Genomic DNA, 17,737 nt, shown 5'->3' with positions numbered 1-17,737 from the left:
GGCTCATGTTTTTACTTTTACTTAAACAATGAATTGTGACCAACACGAAACACAGCCTGGACAGGTAAGGGTTTGCTTTTGAAGTATTACACTAAGAATTTAGAAAAGTACATTTTTCCAATATTCTTTGAACATGTTGAATGCATTTTCCCCACTGCTGCACATGATTCCTCGTTGGCAGAGAAGCGGGCAGCTGTCGGTGGTGATGTGGGTGGGCGTTTCCCTGGCACTGGCCTGTGTCGTCCTATCCCTGATCACTACCCTGTGGTGTCGCTTTGTCAGCCGCAAACGCCATGGAGGACGACCACGGCAACAGGATATGCAACTCCACAGAAAACAAGACATGGGTTTGACTTTGAACTATTGGTGTTTATAAGTAAAGCTTTATTTGGGATCCATTCATAACATTGTCTCTTGGCTTGCAAGGACATCCAAATGCCAGCATTTCATTTTGGTAGTACAAAAATGAACCAAAGAAAGACAAACATTAGAAATCATATCATTTCATTTGAATAGATTTAAAATATCTCATGTAGAACTCTCATCAGTTCCAGACTGTAACAGCAGAGCTCTCGTCTCTATGACATGATGCATGAGTCATTTTAGTCTCAGTTTGAGTTTGGTCTGTAATTTGTGGCATGAATTTGACTTGAATAGTGGTATATCTACCCAACGGTGGATTTTGAACAGCATCATTCCACTTGGTTTGTTGTTGTAACTAAACTAGGTTCTTCAAGAGAAAATAATATTTTTTCCTGTTACACACATTTGAAAGGGTATTTTAATTCAAAATCACCTTGCAATTATTTTCTCTAATTTGATTCAAATATCTAAATACAATCTGGCCCTTTCTTCAAAAATATATCACTAAACCATACTGGAAGTACAATGCATTTTACGTTTACATTTTTTTGTTGTATCTCAGTAGGCTAGCCTTACAGAACTGCCCACATGGTATACAGACTTCAAAGCTGAGTTAAACCAGGAACTTCCCTCACGAGCCAATTAAATACAACAACCCTCCAGACAAAGTGTGTTGTGATTGGTTCACCAAAGACATCACGACCCCCGTGCCTTCCTGCTAGCAGCCGCACGCCTACTGTTGATGGCCTTGGTGCTGGCCCTCAGTTTTCTCAGACGCAGCTGTCGTAGCCTCAGCTGCAGGTCTTTGGGGAGCTTGCCCCCCTTGGCCAGGATCTCCTTCAGCCTCTGTTTGGGGGTCTTGGTGAGGCGGAAGTCACATATGGTGGGGTAATGCTCGTACATCACACGGCACATACGTGTGGATGGGTTGTAGCCCTCGGCACTCACCGTGACCTCGTACTCGCCCGGGTTTAGCAGGCGCCAGTAGTCCCCGTCAGCAACTGCAGTAGAGGCAAGACACAAAATGGCTACTGGTTAGTGGTAGGCTTCTCTGGCCTACACCTTTCATAACATATTCCTGCAGTGCCCTCTAGGTGCAATTTTACGACATCATTTTGAGGTTTTCTTCTTGAATCATTTACTGATGTGAATTTTTTTTGCATGTGAGGAGGGAGACAGCCCACCTGATCTAATATGGTGGTCGATGTCATCCACTTTGATTATGGCATCTGCAATGCCAGCCTCTGTGTCTTTGTCTCTGATCACACCCTTGAGTCCTCTGTGGACCTTCAATACAAAGCAAAAATCTAGAGATCAACAACACCATCATGCTGTGTTTAAACTGTATTAGACATTATTGATGGACGGACCTGCTCCATGTAGATCAGTAAAGACTCTTTGTTGTTATCCCACTCGATGGGCAGCTCACTGGCATGGGGGAACTTATCACAGGACAACTCCACTGTCACATCGAAGCAGTTGGTGTGTAGATAGCTGAAATCATTCATGCCTGGAATAGATTTCAGGGAAATAATGAAGAATGTAAATCTTAAAATGGTACTTGAAATGACAGTACAATACCCTGCTTTTCAAAGACGATGAGATGAACAAGATCACAAAATGGATGACCATAAAAGCGGTGGAATTCTCACTTCCTTGGACCGTGTGCCAGTTGGCTCCGTTGATGATGTTGTTGTAGCGTTGGAAGTTTTCATTGTGACAAGGCCGGCGGTCTGGATTTGACATGACCTGGTTGGTGCTGGCATAGACCGTGGCCAGCCAGCGGAAGAAACTATTGTCCGGTGTAGGGGTGTCATCGTGAGGTGCCCAGTCTTCAGTCCTGTCGAAGGGGTAGGTGACCACCAGTTCACCCCCGTGGAGGTTGGCACTTAATACGAACGGGATGTTCTGCATCCAGTTAATGACAGCACGCGTCTCTAAGGCCACCTATTGGATATAGGTCAATGCCACAGGAATAATGCATTCAAACATTATAGTGAAGTACAACAATTGAAATGGTTTATATTCTATGTGGGATAGTTTTGACATATTCTCAAGGATATTGCTACATGACAAATCAAGAGCTTGGTTCTATAAGGTTACACAGTATGTGCATTTTTGTCAAAATTGAATTATTGACATAGCCTTGTTCTGTTCAATGTTCTTTACCTATATAGTACTCTAATTACGGCAATTCATGTTTAGTTCAAAAGAATACCATTCAAATCAATGAGGGTTCCGAACTTTAAAGCCAAATATCGCAGAATCATCTTTTTGCAGATAGATTTAAGAAAATGTTTACATTCTTGATTTTCCCCAATTCTCTAACACAATATCATAGAGTGGATACTATTTGGTGATTTGAAGAATGCATGTGAATTCTAAACGTCAACTTACAAAGGCGTCCTCTGAGGTATAGTACTCTGGTATGGGGATGTAGTGGTTGATGAGTTTGGACTTATCGTTATTTTGGAAGTCAAATTCAATAGCATCCCACATGACTTTGTTCAGGTCAGCAAAGTTGTGGTTCATGTCGATGCCCTGGTAGCTATAGCGACCGAGCGCCCACCCCGCCAACTCAGAACCCTGGGATGAGAGAAGGGTCAGAGGTCAACATGGGCCTCTCTGAATGGTTAAAGTATATTTGACCAGTAATGTTGAGCATTAAAAGATACTCTCAGTAATAACAGTATAATATATTATATTACAACATAACATGTTATAGCATGTTTTCTGAGACCTTCTTGAAGGCCATTTCATAACCATCGGGGTTCATGGATGGCAGCAAGTGGATGCGTGTCTCCTTGACCAGCCGGACAATGCGCTGGTTTCCCAGTTTGTACTCCTGACAGATATACTGCATCAGGTTGAGCAGCAGCTCCCGGCCCAGGGCTTCATTCCCATGCATGCCAGCCACATAGCGGAACTCTGGCTCGCCTGCAGAGGGAGACAAAGCACATATGTAAACACAGCATAGCAGTGGCCACAAAAGTTGTTATGACCAATGATTTATATATGCACTAGATGACTGATAGGTGGCGCTGTGTTGAAGCCACCTAGCCTCCATATTGGCACTCCCCCAATGTTGTAATAGATCTCCTACGGGGTAGTGCCAATATGGCCGACCAGTGGCTTCAAAGTCCCGCAATGGCCAAAACATAGCAATCCAGGGTTAATATACAGTACATCATTGGTTGTGACCATTAGGCTAGAAGCTATTCTTCCATGCTGCTCTAGTTTACCCTTATATAATCCACTGGCAGACAGTTCTGATATCCAGCACATCCTCCCTAGATAGCGTTTGTGGTTTTTGACCACTTCCCTTGAGCCACTTCCCATGAGTCAAGTAACAACGTTTCCAGGGCGGGCCCAAAGAGATATGGCTGGGTGTAAATTCAATCAACAAGCATTTAAAACGGTGGCTTTTACCTGGCAAACGTAACAAAACACTGGTGTGATTGGACTGAATCTAACTTAACGACCTGGTGCAGACTTAATCATTTATTTGAAAAATTATGATTTGCTTGGGAGATTACTCTCGGCTTTGGAGGAGCACAAGCCACGTTTGCTCCTAATGCTCAAGGGGCTTCTGTAGGTTCCGAGTGCAATGTTCCCCGGGACGTTTTTTTAAACCTCCCCTTTCTAACTCACACCACACAAACCACCCATTCAAATCATAGTTAGATCTAAATAAGAAAATACAAATCTCAAATCTCATGACAACGATTCGAATTCTGTCCCTAGATGACCAATGAAGTCAACGCTACTAACTGGATCTCTGAGATACTGTAAGAGTAAAAAAGATGCTTCCACTGGGCACAGACGTCAATTCAAAGTCTATTCCACATTGGTTTAAAACTGTGTTCTCGTAACACAGCGGGAATGGATATGGAATCATGGTTACTGTTCCGGTTGAAATAAGGCCCCTAGTCTTAACCACAGAATGAATGCATTGTTGATAGAAAACACCTGTCCAGAGAGTCTGAATGGCACAGGTCCTGACTGTGTCAAAGCATGTAAATCACAGAGTACATTCTTTGGAGAACAAGAACCTCAGACACACTCCCATAAACTATTTACATTTCTGTCCTCTCCTTTCTGTTGATCTTGCCTGTATTTTTTTTCACAGCCATGAAATGAATCGTACGGTCAGTTTTTACAGTAACCGTGCATCACACCTAAAGCCCCCCCCCCCCCCCCCCAGAAAAAGAAACAAAGCACATCACCATGAACCCACTGACTGTTCACATTGTACATACTGGCACATGGGATGAAAAGGCAAAGGACTTTGCCAGTGGAAAATTTAAACTAGTCTGGCTTATCCTCTGCCAATGGAATTGGAGGTTAACAACAGAATTAGGTCAAGTTGGACAGACAAAAAACATTCAACGCTTTTATTCTCTTAAAAAAAACAGCCAATATTCTATATTGTCATTTTAAGACTAGTCACCCCGTTTGAAAACGACTTCTCCTTATATTCCAGTGCACAGGCAAACCAGTTCTCTGTCTATGGCATTCCTGGCTCCCTCTCCCATTATGAGTTCTGGCGGCAAGGGGTATTAGTGGTTGCCAGAGCTGGTAGACCGGCTCAATGGGCGCCGAGCGTGGTCAATGAGTCCAAAGCAAACACTTTAGACATGTGAACAAGGATTGACTCCAGTCTCTGAGAGCATACTGTACAAAGTACTATAGCAGTGGCATTGCAGATAGGTTCCAACCTGGACTTTACATAGAAAACGTAAATCCAGGACACTCCAATTAGTATGATATGTTACATTTGGTATGATATGTGTTAATTTGTGGATGTCTGTCATCCTTTTCCTATGATATGTTACGGATTACAATTCGTATGATACACTATATATACAAAAGTATGTGGACACACCTTCAAATTAGTGGATTCCGCTATTTCATCCACACCCGTTGCTGACAGGAGTATAAAATCGAGCACACATCCATGCAATCTTCATAAAGTGGTGTAAAGCTCGCCGCCATTGGACTCTTGAGCAGTGGAAACACGTTCCCTCGAGTGATGAATCACGCTTCACCATCTGGCAGGCGAATCTGGGTTTGGCAGATGCCAGGAGAGCGCTACCTACCCCAATGCATAGTGCCAACTAAAGTTTGGTGGAGGAGGAATAAGGGTCTGGTGCTGTTTTTCATGGTTTGGGCTAGGCAACCGTTTGGGCAAGGCCCTTTCCTGTTTCAGCATGATAATGCCCTTGTGCACAAAGCGAGGCCCATACAGAAATGGTTTGTCGAGATCCGTGTGGAAGAACTTGACTGGCCTGCACAAAGCCCTGACCTCAACCCATCGAACACCTTTGGGATGAATTGGAACGCTGATTGATAGCCAGGCCTAATCGCCCAACATCAGCACCCGACCTCGCTAATGCTCTTGTGGCTGAAAGGAAGCAAGTCTCTGCAGCAATGTTCCAACATCTAGTGGAATGCCTTGTGGAGGCTGTTATAGCAGCAAAGGGGGGCATCAACTCCATATTAATGGCCATGATTTTTGGAATGAGATGTTCGACAAGCAGGTGTCCACATACTTTTGGTCATGTAGTGTATGTTGTGAATTGCAATTCGTACAATATTTTATGTATTAGCAAAACGTATGACAGGTTACGAATTACAATTTGTTGTCGCTAAGGTTCGCTAGGTGACTAGTTGGCTAACACTAATGCTATGGGTTAAGTTTTAGGGTTATGGGAATGGTTAGCTAACATACATACAGTGCCTTGCAAAAGTATTCGGCCCCCTTGAACTTTGCGACCTTTTGCCACATTTCAGGCTTCAAACATAAAGATATAAAACTGTATTTTTTTGTGAAGAATCAACAACAAGTGGGACACAATCATGAAGTGGAACGACATTTATTGGATATTTCAAACTTTTTTAACAAATCAAAAACTGAAAAATTGGGCGTGCAAAATGATTCAGCCCCCTTAAGTTAATACTTTGTAGCGCCACCTTTTGCTGCGATTACAGCTGTAAGTCGCTTGGGGTATGTCTCTATCAGTTTTGCACATCGAGAGACTGAAATTGTTTCCCATTCCTCCTTGCAAAACAGCTCGAGCTCAGTGAGGTTGGATGGAGAGCATTTGTGAACAGCCTTTTTCAGTTCTTTCCACAGATTCTCGATTGGATTCAGGTCTGGACTTTGACTTGGTCTTTCTAACACCTGGATATGTTTATTTTTGAACCATTCCATTGTAGATTTTGCTTTATGTTTTGGATCATTGTCTTGTTGGAAGACAAATCTCCGTCCCAGTCTCAGGTCTTTTGCAGACTCCATCAGGTTTTCTTCCAGAATGGTCCTGTATTTGGCTCCATCCATCTTCCCATCAATTTTAACCATCTTCCCTGTCCCTGCTGAAGAAAAGCAGGCCCAAACCATGATGCTGCCACCACCATGTTTGACAGTGGGGATGGTGTGTTCAGGGTGATGAGCTGTGTTGCTTTTACGCCAAACATAACGTTTTGCATTGTTGCCAAAAAGTTCAATTTTGGTTTCATCTGACCAGAGCACCTTCTTCCACATGTTTGGTGTGTCTCCCAGGTGGCTTGTGGCAAACTTTAAACGACACTTTTTATGGATATCTTTAAGAAATGGCCTTCTTCTTGCCACTCTTCCATAAAGGCCAGATTTGTGCAATATAGACTGATTGTTGTCCTATGGACAGAGTCTCCCACCTCAGCTGTAGATCTCTGCAGTTCATCCAGAGTGATCATGGGCCTCTTGGCTGCATCTCTGATCAGTCTTCTCCTTGTATGAGCTGAAAGTTTAGAGGGACGGCCAGGTCTTGATAGATTTGCAGTGGTCTGATACTCCTTCCATTTCAATATTATCGCTTGCACAGTGCTCCTTGGGATGTTTAAAGCTTGGGAAATCTTTTTGTATCCAAATCCGGCTTTAAACTTCTTCACAACAGTATCTCGGACCTGCCTGGTGTGTTCCTTGTTCTTCATGATGCTCTCTGCGCTTTTAACGGACCTCTGAGACTATCACAGTGCAGGTGCATTTATACGGAGACTTGATTACACACAGGTGGATTGTATTTATCATCATTAGTCATTTAGGTCAACATTGGATCATTCAGAGATCCTCACTGAACTTCTGGAGAGAGTTTGCTGCACTGAAAGTAAAGGGGCTGAATAATTTTGCACGCCCAATTTTTCAGTTTTTGATTTGTTAAAAAAGTTTGAAATATCCAATAAATGTCGTTCCACTTCATGATTGTGTCCCACTTGTTGTTGATTCTTCACAAAAAAATACAGTTTTATATCTTTATGTTTGAAGCCTGAAATGTGGCAAAAGGTCGCAAAGTTCAAGGGGGCCGAATACTTTCGCAAGGCACTGTATGTAGTTGCAAAGATGCTATAATGCAAAAGTTGTCCGTGATGACATTTGAACCTGCAACCTTTGGCTTGCTAGACATTCGAGTTATACACCCACCCACCCACCCACCCACCCAACTACCCAACTTTATTATTTTTTTAAGTAACCTTCTGTCTTATGTAACCATACTAAACACATCATTCTAATTTGAGTGTCCCTGATTTACATTTAATTTGTTACGTCTAGTCTATGAGGCCAGGCTGTAAGCTATGTAGCATTGCCTCATGCTAAAACTTCATAAGGTGTAATAGGCCTATATCTACTCACCCAACTCATGTTTTCCAGGGTGGTCGGAGATCTCCATGACGTACATCTTGAGACCCATGTGACTCTTCCCGATGCTGTAGATATGTGTGATGTCAGGGCAGGCCTCGGTCACTGATTTCATGAGCTGAGGAGGGACAGACTTATGGTGTTGTCTGGTGGACATAAGACTTCCATTCCTGTGGGACCCCCAGTGTATGCACATTTTTGGGGGGAATATATATTTTTGCATCTGGGGGGTCCACCAGGAATGGATTGAGTTACACTGCCTTATGACGGTTAAGTGTGACTGAGAAGGATGCATCAGTATGTACAGTACAGTTTGTCTACCGTACAACTGGATACAAAGTCTTGGTTTAGTTTTCTGAGCACATGGGGGGAGTGCGGTATGTGTAGTGCGGTATGTGTAGTGCGGTATATGTGGTGCGGTGTGTGTAGTGCGGTATGTGTAGTGCGGTATGTGTAGTGCGGTGTGTGTAGTGCGGTGTGTGTAGTGCGGTGTGTGTAGTGCGGTGTGTGTAGTGCGGTGTGTGTAGTGCGGTACGTGTAGTGTGGTATGTGTAGTGTGGTATGTGTAGTGCGGTATGTGTAGTGTGGTATGTGTAGTGTGGTATGTGTAGTGTGGTATGTGTAGTGTGGTATGTGTAGTGCGGTGTGTGTAGTGCGGTGTGTGTAGTGCGGTGTGGGTAGTGCGGTATGTGTAGTGCAGTATGTGTAGTGCGGTATGTGTAGTGCGGTATGTGTAGTGTGGTATGTGTAGTGCGGTATGTGTAGTGCGGTATGTGTAGTGCGGTGTGTGTGTATGTGTGGACACGAGCCTAATGTTACATCCTACCGGTCAGACTCACCTCAAGCTCTTTACTGAGCGGTAGTGGCAGTGTAGTGAGGAGAAGAAAAAAACACTAATAATATTTGTTTTTCGGTGAGACTGGGGGAGGGAGCTCCAACCAGAAACCCTCTGCTTCCAGGACAGACTCAGTCAAGCGCCAGAGAGTAGATTGAAGTGAAGGGAGGAAGTTTCTTTGCTAACTGTTGCATGCCATGTCCCTGCTGCTGTGTTCATAATGCACAACATCACAAAATCTGAGCCAGCGTAGGATATTTTTAAATGAGAAATTGTATTATTTTCTAAGTCACTGTTGTGTAGTTCTAAAATATGGTGAATCAGTTGTTTGGAATTATAATGATAATGCTCTCAGACACAAGCAACCCATTCGAAAACTCTCGCGACCCAAATTTGAGTTATAAACTCCCCCTCCCACACCACCAGTTGAGAGTTGCTGCTATATTCTTATTGGTCAGATATTTGTGAATTGTTGGAAGAGAACAGGATGTAGTTGCATTGATGTATGGCTGTGAAGGTGGTCAGTTCATTATCAAATCTGCTCTACCATAATTCTAAAGAACCCTAAAACTACACCAGTATCCTATGGGTGAGTGCTGAAGGTCTCCACTTCAGCACTTACTTTCCTCATCTCCTTGTAGTTGTGGTGTCTGAAGTCCAGCTTGTCTTTGGTGCCTTGCTCTGTCTGCTGCCAAGCGTAGATGTTGTTAGGATCTACAGGAGGGGAAAGACGCAACATAATGGAAATGCAATGTCATTTGAATGTCGTTGAGGTTATGGTTCCTGTGTCTTAATCTAGTGTTGGGAGGATGTTGTGATGATGGTGGTGGACAAACCTGGTAGGGTACAGCCCAGAACCTCAGCTCTCAGACAGATAGTTCCGTTCTCGTACCAGCTCTGTGGATTTATACGGATGTAGCGCGCCACTGTTGCCGACTCGTTAAATAGGGCCAACACTGGAGTTTCAGTATCCTGGTTCCCATCAAATACCTACAGTACAGGAAAAAGCCAATAGTGGAGATAGGTTATGCTCTATGAAGAGATTACTTAATTTTTTTATTGTTTCTCGAATTGCAGACTACATCTTTAATAGATTATACAATAACTTCCAATTTTGCAGTTTCCGTCTCTCTGCCAGTCACATTTTCACTCTACCCCTTTGCCAAACCAGTGACACAGACTGGTAACTAGATGGTGCAATCTGCCACAGTGTGCCCATAGAGAGTAAGGCTTGTGGGTTGGCAAGGTTGGCAAGGTTGGCACAGTGGAGTCAGCTTTGGCCAGGGCAAACTGTCAGCGCCATGGTCAGCTTGCCAACAGGCAGTGGAATGTCATTGGTCAATGTCAGAGCACGGTAGATATGAATACCTCACTGGACCACATAATGATTTATTTTATTTTTAATTATTTATTTTTTAATTGAACCTTTATTTAACTAGGCAAGTCAGTTAAGAACAAATTCTTATTTACAATGACGGACTACCCCGGCCAAATCCGGACGACGCTGGACCAATTGTTGCCCGCCCAATGGCACTCCCAATCACGGCCGGATGTGATACAGCAACTTGGCAATTGGGTAATGAGGAATAAAATAGTAAGCCATTCAAGATATAAAAATGGGTGGAATATCTGAATTTTGCAGTGAAAGTAATATTTTAATATATTGTATGGAATTAACTCACTGCCTCTTTAGTCCCATTCATAGCTGGCTGCCAGACCAGGGTGTCATTACTGAACTGGACCTTGTAGGTGAGTATGAAGTCCCAACTGTTAGGAAAGACAGGCGCAACTATTTAGCAATGTCCCTACGACATTTACAATACATACAATTCATTGCTATGGCTACATCACTGCACAATGGGGGCTTGGTGAACATGTGCCGTGACCTCCACTGACCTCCAGATTGAGCTGCGTCCCTGCAGGATGACCCCGGTGAAACGCGTGGGTCGCCGGGCATCCACCTCCAGCCACTGTTTCTTATCCTCATACTGGGCGCACCACGCCCCGTCATAGATGTCCCCGTCCTCGATACCCGACTACCCAGACAGACAGATTTTATTTACAAAGTGCATTTTACAAATCTAAACACAAGCTGTAGAGGTGGTTACCACAGAATAATGCATGGATGAAAAATGGTAAGAATGGAAGTAACATTTGTTGTGTTTGCTAACAGTGGTGAGAGACCCGTAAACTAGTTCTTGGTCTCACCTGGATGTTGAGTCGACCGCGGTGAGGTCCAAGTCCCCGGCGCTTGTAGGACGAGGCCCGCAGCTGTGGGTCCTTCACCCTCAGAGACTCCAGCCCCAGCGGAGGGCACTCTGACAGTCACGTAAGGAGAACAAGGTCACCGAGGAGAACAAGGTCACACACACACACACACACACACACACACACGTCAAATATTGACTTGCAGAGAAGAAATGGATCTAACGCGTAAGAAAGCTGTCCATGAACATGACATGTCCATGGGAATGCCTTGACAGGAGCCATAGTAGAAGGGAGATTGAGAGACTGTCCACTGGGCACAGATGTCAATTCAACATCTATTCCAAGTTGGTGGAAACAACGTTGATTCAACCAGTGAGTGTCCAGTGGGTGCATACATGCACAATTCTCTAAGGTATTTGAGCATGAAAGAGAGTGAGAGGGAAAGCGATGAAGAGATGCAGAAGCGTGCAGGAAAGAGAGACTTCCTGCGTTTCCATGTGAGGAGCAGACAGGCGCTCATTGTCTGAGGAGCTAAGCCTGGTCGACTGGTCCTCTAAACACTAGTTCCTGTGTTAGGGCTGTGAGTGGTCTCTCTTAAAACCCTAATACCCTTTTGCCTTAGAGGCCTGCAGGATCTCTCCACGGGGGTCATTGTGACAGAGAGCATTGCTCTGCTCCAAGAGCTAATTGTTTAAAACTACTCAAACTTTGTTGACAGTAGTCTGCCAAGTAAAGTAGCCAACTGATCTACTGAACTAGTGAAGTGATGCCAAAGACATTAACCTCATGTCAACAACGGTTTAGTCGTTTTTATGAAAATTGTGTTTTTACTCCTATACCAGGGGTGTCAAAGTCAAATGGACGGAGGGCCAAATAAAAAAATCAGCTACAAGACGAGGGCCGGACTGTTCGAATGTTCATTGAAAATTTTTTAAATGACGCATATAGTCTAGTGAACCTAATTGAACCTACTGAAAACCTAACAAATATATTACAATATGATCAGATAAATAAAGCAATATTTTCTTATGGCTCTGTCAGTAATCTTTAATTTTCAACAGACACAAAAGACAAATTTCCTTTATATAAATATCCCCATAACATGAACATTAAATGAAAGAAACCGGTATTCAAGGCACCATCAGTAGACTATATTTTCTATTTTAGCAAAAGTGGGCTAAATTTACTTCAAAGAAAAAACAATAATAGCAATTTTCTATCATCCACTCAACTGAAATATTTTTAAAATATAATTGGATTGAAATACAAAAAAATAAAGTGCAAAAATCTATTAATCAAAAACAACACTTTGTTTAAGGAGAAGTAACATGCAGTGAAAACAAATATTAAATTTTAACTTTTAAACTTGAACTGAGTAAAAACTCTAAATATGTGATTGCACAGTAATGTTCACTTGTTTGAGGTTGAGGGTGATACTTGGTGGTGTCCCATCTTTTCCACAAGTTCATCAATGTTCGGGGTAAGGCTCTGAGCTGAAGAAATCCTCAGAATTGAGTGGAGGTGTTCAGCAGTAAGTCGACTTCTGTGTGATGTTTTGTTCAGGTTCATCAAAGAAAACAGTTGTTCACACAGGTATGTGCTGCCAAACATAGACAACGTTTGAGCAGCCTGGATGCGCAGCTGGGGCATTGTGCCGGGGAGGAAACGGGCGAACTCCGCAGCACCCACTGCCGCATATTTTGCCCTCAGTGCATCATTGCATTGGAGGTCAATCAACTCCATTTGGAGGTTTGGTGGTGAGCTTTCCACGTCAACAGCAAATGGGTTACCGAGCAGTTCCAACCTGCTTTTTTGTGCTTCAAAGTCAGCAAATCGGCGTCGAAAGTCAGCGGCAAGCATACCTATTTTATCAGCCAACTGTGTGCTCGGGAACGCACTGGTAGAGAGCTTCTCTTTCATGGTCTGGCAGCTGGGAAAGTGGCTCAAATTTTCTTTCCGCATCTGCGTCTCCCACAGAGTCAGTTTGGTTTTAAATGCCTTCACTGTACTGTACATATCAGAGATGACACGATCCCGACCCTGCAGCTGCAAGTTTATTGCATTCAGATGACTCGTAATGTCACACAGAAAAGCCATTTCACACAGAAACATTTCGTCTCGGAGTTGTGTTGTGTCTTTCCCTTTGCTGTCCAAGAACAGACAAATCTCCTCACGAAGCTCGAAACATCTTTGAAGCACCTTTCCCTGGCTTAGCCATCGCACCTCTGTGTGATAAGGCAAATCACCATGCTCCGTTTCTAACTCCGTCAGAAATGCCTTGAACTGGCGGTGATTCAAACCTTTGGCTCTGATAAAGTTAACTGTGCGCGTGATGATGCTCATTACATGCTCCATTTTCAAGGCTTTACCGCACAACGCTTCCTGGTGTATGATACAATGATAAGCTGTCAGCTCACCTGTCGCGTTTTCCTCTTGCATCTTTTCCCGTATCTTCGCCACCAGTCCGCTCCTGTGTCCACACATCGCAGGTGCTCCGTCGGTTGTCAAACCCACGAGTTTTTCCCAAGGCAGCTCCATCTCATTTACACATCTTGACACCTCTTCATACAAATCATGCCCCGTAGTTGTGCCATGCATAGGACGTAAAGCCAAAAACTCCTCTGTCACGCTTAGGTTGGAGTCCACTCCGCGGATGAAAATTGACAACTGGGCAATGTCAGAAATGTCGGTGCTCTCATCCACAGCCAAGGAATATGCAATAAAATCTTTTCCCTTTTTCACAAGCTGCTCTTTTAGATTGATGGACAACTGGTCTACTCTCTCGGCAATGGTGTTTCTGCTCAGACTCACATTTAAAAAGAGTTGCCTTTTTTCTGGGCAAACTTCGTCACAAACTTTAATCATGCAGTTTTTGATGAAATCCCCCTCCGTAAATGGCCGGGCTGATTTAGCGATCTCTTCTGCCAAAATAAAACTGGCCTTGACAGCAGCCTGGCCTTGTGATTTGGCTTTTTTGAACAGAGCCTGTCGAGATTTGAGGCCTCGTTTTAATTCCTCTGCCTTTTGTAGCCTTTGTTCCATGTCCATATTCTTGTTTTTGTCCGCGTGTTTCGTTTCATAATGTCGTCTCAGATTATACTCTTTCAGTACCGCCACACTTTCTCCACACAGAAGACACACAGGTTTTCCAGCTACCTTCGTGAACATATACTTCGACTCCCACCTTGTTTGAAACCCCCGGTTCTCAGTATCCACCTTCCGTTTTGCCATTTTTGATGGGTATCTGAAAGTTAATTTTACTGTGATGCTGACGACTGCTGTGCCAATAAATATTGAAATGAAGCAGCCTACTGCTCGGTGCGTCACCTTTGCATTGTGGGAAATGTAGTATTGGTGCGTGTAAAAGATCTGCGGGCTGCCGGCTTGCTGCGGGCCGGTTCTAATAATAAATCAAGATCATCCCAGGGGCCGTAAAAAACCTTCTTGCGGGCCGGATGTGGCCCGCGGGCCTTGACTCTGACATATGTGTCCTATACTATTTGTGTTAGGAGAATTGGCAAATACAAGGACTCAATGATTTCTTAGAACTATCCTATTCATTTTACATCCTATTTAGAGCATAGGAAACATTGTATAATCTTTATGCATTAAATCATGCCCAACCTCAACAATTTGTATAGTTTCTTCAGTGGCACCAGTTGAAGAGAGACAATTTTCAGAATGCAGTTTAGATACTACAGCAAACTATCCAGTGGCCTTTGGGGTTACTCATCATCATTTTACCAGTACATTAGTCATGATGAAAAACAGCTTGGCAGATCAGCCAACCTACAGCATGAATATTTAAAACATTAGACTCCCTTTTTCTGAGGAAAAACTGGGGAAACTCATAACTTCCCCCTGCTTTGGGGCCTCACGGTCCCCCTGCTTTGGGGCCTTACGGTCCCTCTGCCTCATTACACACAAACTTCCTATTCGCCTCAGCTCCTGATTCAAGGTATATCTCTCCATCTGGCCCCTGTAATTCCAGTTCTCTTTCCGCCACATTTCCGACCAGATCAGCGCCCCCCCCCCCCCCCCCCCCCCCCACACACACACACACACACAAACAGGGAGGGGCTTCCATGCAGCACTGAGCAGTAATGAGAGAGAGGGAGAGCGCGAGAAAGAGAGAGAGCGAGAGAGAGAGAGAGCGAGGACGGGCAGGAAATACTACAGAAGACTAGTGTCAGTTGCTGGAGAACTAAAGCACAACAACTATTTAATCAAGGGAATGTTTTGTTTTGCTCTACTACTGCCAGTACTGTAGCTACTCTGTCATCAAGCAACGTTGTCAATGTCAGTTGTCTGTCATTTATGCATTTCAAAGTTGAAATGAAAATGTACCATGCGTTGTACACGGAAAGGAAAAAGAGCGCTGCACAGTATACAGTATGTTGTCTGTTAGGCATCTACCCATTCTCATACTGTACATGTCACTCAGGGAAGTAACCCCATACATACGTCCCACTGGCTTCACCTGGCAGCGAAGGGCGCCCAATGATTTTGGGTTTGCTTTTTTTTACAACCTTGGGCTTGCGCTTCTTAGGTAGGACTTTGGGTTTCTTGACTTTCTTCCATATCTTTTTAGGCTTCTTTACTGCCTTTACACTCCTGGTGGACCACTTGGCTACAAAAGGCAAACCGTCTCATCAACAAAGACGCACACAACACATTCTCAGGCTATGCAGATATGGTGTCTTGGTACTGAATGTAGATTGCTGACTCAGCCAGTTTAACTCGGGGGTTTTCTGATGGTCTGTGTCTACAAGACAGCTGGTTCCGATCACAACCTGATAACCCCCAAGCTAAACACTTGTAGAACCAACCCCCTGGACTTGGTTTCCAAGACCACAGAACTGCAGCATAGATATAACAACCCCCTGTAACTCGTGTTTTCCCTGCCTTGCACTCCACAGTGGTTATTTATCCCATTCGTTTGCAAATGTGTGTTTTCAGAGTTGTTTGTTGATGGACATGGTCTAAATGATTTCAATGTAAGAAATTAAAGATAAATATGTAGATGCTTTTTAACCAATAGGCTGTGCCCAAGGCCGAAATACCGCATTTGGGGCCCTGAGGAAAACCTTTTTTTTGGGGGGGGGGGGGGGGGGGATGGCTAATTTCCCACATTTTGACATTGGACAGAGAGAAATGTGTTGTTTTTAAAGCTCATCTCATACTATTCATATTTTGCTATGAGGATGAGAGAAAATGTTGCAATTTTAAAGCAAACTTCCTGAAATTCTACACACTTTGGCATTGCTTATGACCCCAACCCCCCTGAAGGTTGGGGCCTTGGGGCATGTGCCCTGTGAGCCCGTTCTGTAATCTGGCCCTGGCTGTGTCTTTTTCCAGACATTTCACACATTTACTTGATGCGGAAGTGAGATGTCAGATATCTGCCAAAAAATTACACTTGAAAGACACATGAGATCATTTATTAAAAATGTCTGTAATATCTACAACAATGTCAAACCTACGTCTATAATAACACATCACATAAAGCATAATATTGTTTCAATATTTAATTTAGCAGTTGACCTGCATTTTACATCCGCAAATACATTTCAATGCTGCTCACCAAATTCGAGTGGTTCATCCTCAGGTTCTTTGTTCCATACTCTTTTTTCCACTTTCTTGTCGATACCCTCATTTAGGTCTTCTGTGTTGAAACTATAGTTAGCAGTGGTGGTCGTTTTCGGTGGTCTAGTAGTAGTTGTCAGTACCTTTGAAGTCGTTGTGGATGTCAACCTTACCGCTGGTGCGTTGGTGCTTTTATTGCTCTGGGTAGTACTTGGTTTAGTTGTAGAATCTCGTCTCTCAATCGGAGTAACAGTTGTAGTTGCATTATAATCCACAGACCTCACCGTAGTTGTGCCATTGCCAGATGAAACGAGACCATATGATCCACATATCAAACACGACAAAACAAAGGTAAAGTACAGGGATTGTGCCATAACTGTCCCTTCAGACATTCCGGGTGAATATTGACAATTTAAACGTCCCCCACTCCACACGAAGGTCCACCCATAGACTTACATAATACGGGTCCCGTGCACAATCCGTTGCGCATGCAGAAGTAACCGGACCGCTGCCCATAAATGTTCTGTGTCTAGAACATTTATAAAAGCTTCACAATAAGAGCCCTCATTTGACAGTTTAAAAAGGTACACATGTAAAAGATATCATCACAAGACTGTAGTTATTATTAAAGGAGGGAACTGTAAACTATGTCTATGTCAGTCCTACTGAATAATTGGTCTGTCTAACAGTCTACTTTCTGAACCATAGCTCTACAATTATTTTCATATTATTAAAACGATTCTAATTATTTGCAATATCATAATGTTACGATAAGGAGGCTAGTGAGCGTTTAATTTGATGGAAAAAAGCAGAAGCTGCTTCAGCTTTGTGACGTGCTTGTGATTACTAAACAGAACAGAGTACCGCTAAAGTCCGAAATATTGATGTCGATGTGCTTCTATCTAGTGGTCAAAGTTGAGTATTACAACCACCAAATTCAAGAATAACTTTCAGTTTGAATGTAGAAGATAAACGTAGAACATTGCTTCACTTGCTCAGACTGAGCATGCGGGGACTGGCATGGCAATGATTGCTAAAACTTAAGTTAATACAATTATTAAGTATGCATT

The 17,737-nt window shown here is 43.4% G+C and overlaps 1 protein-coding gene across 2 annotated transcripts; it reads right to left on the bottom strand.

Annotated features, from left to right (window-relative positions):
* Positions 1 to 363: 363 nt before the first annotated feature.
* On the bottom strand, positions 364 to 17,198 carry LOC139390524 (probable carboxypeptidase X1). Of its 2 annotated transcripts, XM_071137690.1 has the most exons (14): positions 16,666 to 17,155; positions 15,562 to 15,711; positions 11,082 to 11,191; positions 10,770 to 10,909; positions 10,556 to 10,640; positions 9,710 to 9,863; positions 9,496 to 9,587; positions 8,033 to 8,156; positions 3,104 to 3,300; positions 2,761 to 2,949; positions 2,016 to 2,310; positions 1,734 to 1,873; positions 1,548 to 1,650; positions 364 to 1,364 (listed from the first exon to the last, which is right to left on the bottom strand). In XM_071137690.1, the coding sequence occupies exons 1-14, from the start codon at positions 17,057 to 17,059 to the stop codon at positions 1,060 to 1,062; spliced, it is 2,478 nt and encodes an 825-aa protein (XP_070993791.1). In that variant the 5' UTR covers positions 17,060 to 17,155; the 3' UTR covers positions 364 to 1,059. The 2 variants fall into 2 exon arrangements, with proteins under 2 accessions (XP_070993791.1, XP_070993793.1); XM_071137692.1 differs by lacking the exon at positions 15,562 to 15,711 and having other exon boundaries at positions 16,666 to 17,198.
* Between the last annotated feature and the right edge of the window lie 539 nt (positions 17,199 to 17,737).

The sequence above is a fragment of the Oncorhynchus clarkii genome, chromosome 31 (assembly GCF_045791955.1).
Source record: "Oncorhynchus clarkii lewisi isolate Uvic-CL-2024 chromosome 31, UVic_Ocla_1.0, whole genome shotgun sequence".
Classification (NCBI taxonomy): domain Eukaryota; kingdom Metazoa; phylum Chordata; class Actinopteri; order Salmoniformes; family Salmonidae; genus Oncorhynchus; species Oncorhynchus clarkii.
Note: the sequence above shows the minus strand (reverse complement) of the source record. Positions and strands in the feature narration are given on the sequence as shown.

Coding starts and splice junctions, on each gene's coding strand:
- LOC139390524 (XM_071137690.1), bottom strand. CDS start 17,059: ATGTCTGAAGGGACAGTTATGGCACAATCCCTGTACTTTACCTTTGTT. Junction 10,910..11,081: donor GCGGTCGACTCAACATCCAG/GTGAGACCAAGA, acceptor CTGTCTGGGTAG/TCGGGTATCGAGGACGGGGA. Junction 1,651..1,733: donor TACTGATCTACATGGAGCAG/GTCCGTCCATCA, acceptor TTTGTATTGAAG/GTCCACAGAGGACTCAAGGG.